Raw genomic sequence first — 2193 nt, 5'->3', positions numbered from 1 at the left:
TCTCAGCCCCATAAATGATCCGATGAATTTTAAACTTCACCATGGCCTTCCTCGCTGCTGAAAATCCTTTAACGGTGGGGACGAGGCTCATAAAAAACATTTTATTGGGGTTGGAAAGAGGCTCGGTTGCAGGGACAGAAGGGGCAGGGGTCTCCTCTATTGCCTGCAGAAGGCCGTCTTCAAATGAGGTCAGTTGCTCTTGTGCCCGGTGGCGGTGGTCGCGGAGTGGGAAGATACTCTTCCTCGTCCTCCTCCACTGGGATGGTCCTCCTCCTCAGGTGGGGTGTCTGGGGTTTCCGTGGTGTCTGGAGTGGCCTCGGAGTGTGGGGTGTCTGGGGTGCCCTGGGTAGCTGGAGGTGGTAGAGTGGTGGTGGGGTGGGTAGTGGAGGTGGTAGAGTGGTGGGGTGGGTAGTGGAGGTGGTAGAGTGGTGGTGGGGTGGGTTGCTGGAGGTGGTAGAGTGGTGGTGGGTTGGGTAGTGGAGGTGGTAGAGTGGTGGTGGGGTGGGTAGTGGAGGTGGTAGAGTGGTGGTGGGTTGGGTAGTGGAGGTGGTAGAGTGGTGGGGTGGGTAGCTGGAGGTGGTAGAGTGGTGGTGGGTTGGGTAGTGGAGGTGGTAGAGTGGTGGTGGGGTGGGTAGTGGAGGTGGTAGAGTGGTGGGGTGGGTAGTGGAGGTGGTAGAGTGGTGGTGGGTTGGGTAGTGGAGGTGGTAGAGTGGTGGTGGGGTGGGTAGTGGAGGTGGTAGAGTGGTGGGGTGGGTAGCTGGAGGTGGTAGAGTGGTGGTGGGTTGGGTAGTGGAGGTGGTAGAGTGGTGGTGGGGTGGGTAGTGGAGGTGGTAGAGTGGTGGTGGGGTGGGTTGCTGGAGGTGGTAGAGTGGTGGTGGGGTGGGTTGCTGGAGGTGGTAGAGTGGTGGTGGGGTGGGTTGCTGGAGGTGGTAGAGTGGTGGTGGGGTGGGTAGTGGAGGTGGTAGAGTGGTGGTGGGGTGGGTAGTGGAGGTGGTAGAGTGGTGGTGGGGTGGGTAGTGGAGGTGGTAGAGTGGTGGTGGGGTAGGTAGTGGAGGTGGTAGAGTGGTGGTGAGGTGGGTAGTGGAGGTGATAGAGTGGTGGTGGGGTGGGTAGTGGAGGTGGTAGAGTGGTGGTGGGGTGGGTAGTGGAGGTGGTAGAGTGGTGGTGGGGTGGGTTGCTGGAGGTGGTAGAGTGGTGGTGGGGTGGGTAGCTGGAGGTGGTAGAGTGGTGGTGGGGTGGGTAGTGGAGGTGGTAGAGTGGTGGGGTGGGTAGTGGAGGTGGTAGAGTGGTGGTGGGGTGGGTTGCTGGAGGTGGTAGAGTGGTGGTGGGTTGGGTAGTGGAGGTGGTAGAGTGGTGGTGGGGTGGGTAGTGGAGGTGGTAGAGTGGTGGTGGGGTAGGTAGTGGAGGTGGTAGAGTGGTGGTGAAGTGGGTAGTGGAGGTGGTAGAGTGGTGGTGGGGTGGGTAGTGGAGGTGGTAGAGTGGTGGTGGGTTGGGTAGTGGAGGTGGTAGAGTGGTGGGGTGGGTAGCTGGAGGTGGTAGAGTGGTGGTGGGGTGGGTAGTGGAGGTGGTAGAGTGGTGGTGGGGTGGGTAGTGGAGGTGGTAGAGTGGTGGTGGGGTGGGCAGATCCTCTCCCTATGTTATCAGAAGTCAGTCTCGCAGCCATGAACAGCACCATGAAGGACATGGCCACATGTATCTCCATTCTTTGCCTGGCACAGCCGCAGAACCACTTTTCCGCAGAGTCTTTTTTCCTCTGTTTGTTATTGAACTAACATACATGTGTAAAACAAATCCAGTTTTATAAGCATGCAATAATTATCGAAATGCTAAAAATCCTAAAGTAGCTAAATGAACTGGACTGTATGTAAGTCTACTTCATCATGTATCACTGTACATTCATGCTTTTTTGAATATCAAGTGACATGTTTGTATGTTGTATAAGAAATATTTATTGCAAAACTGTATGATCAAACTCACCAATCATGCCAATGACGGTGATATTCTATGTATAGGGAAGATGCATTGTCTAGCTACACATGGCCAATTATTTGCCAGCTCGTTATGTCCAAGCCATGTTCTGGTGGGAAGGAGTTCTTGGAAACATATAGCGAGCTTCTGTTTGGTTGCCGCTTTTTCTCGCCACAATCCTCTGCAAAAAAGTTGAGGCTCTGCCTCCTGTCCCAGTGAGTTTGA

General features: G+C 55.2%; 1 protein-coding gene across 1 annotated transcript; it reads right to left on the bottom strand.

Moving 5' to 3' along the window:
- Positions 1–274: 274 nt before the first annotated feature.
- On the bottom strand, positions 275–1702 carry LOC133126647 (uncharacterized). The gene has a single exon (XM_061238989.1). It carries the CDS (start codon positions 1700–1702, stop codon positions 275–277), a length of 1428 nt encoding a protein of 475 aa, XP_061094973.1.
- Positions 1703–2193: the final 491 nt, after the last annotated feature.

This window comes from Conger conger, chromosome 4 (genome assembly GCF_963514075.1).
Source record: "Conger conger chromosome 4, fConCon1.1, whole genome shotgun sequence".
Classification (NCBI taxonomy): Eukaryota; Metazoa; Chordata; class Actinopteri; order Anguilliformes; family Congridae; genus Conger; species Conger conger.
The sequence above is the reverse complement of the archived record's forward strand: the minus strand, read 5'-3'. Positions and strand labels throughout refer to the sequence as shown.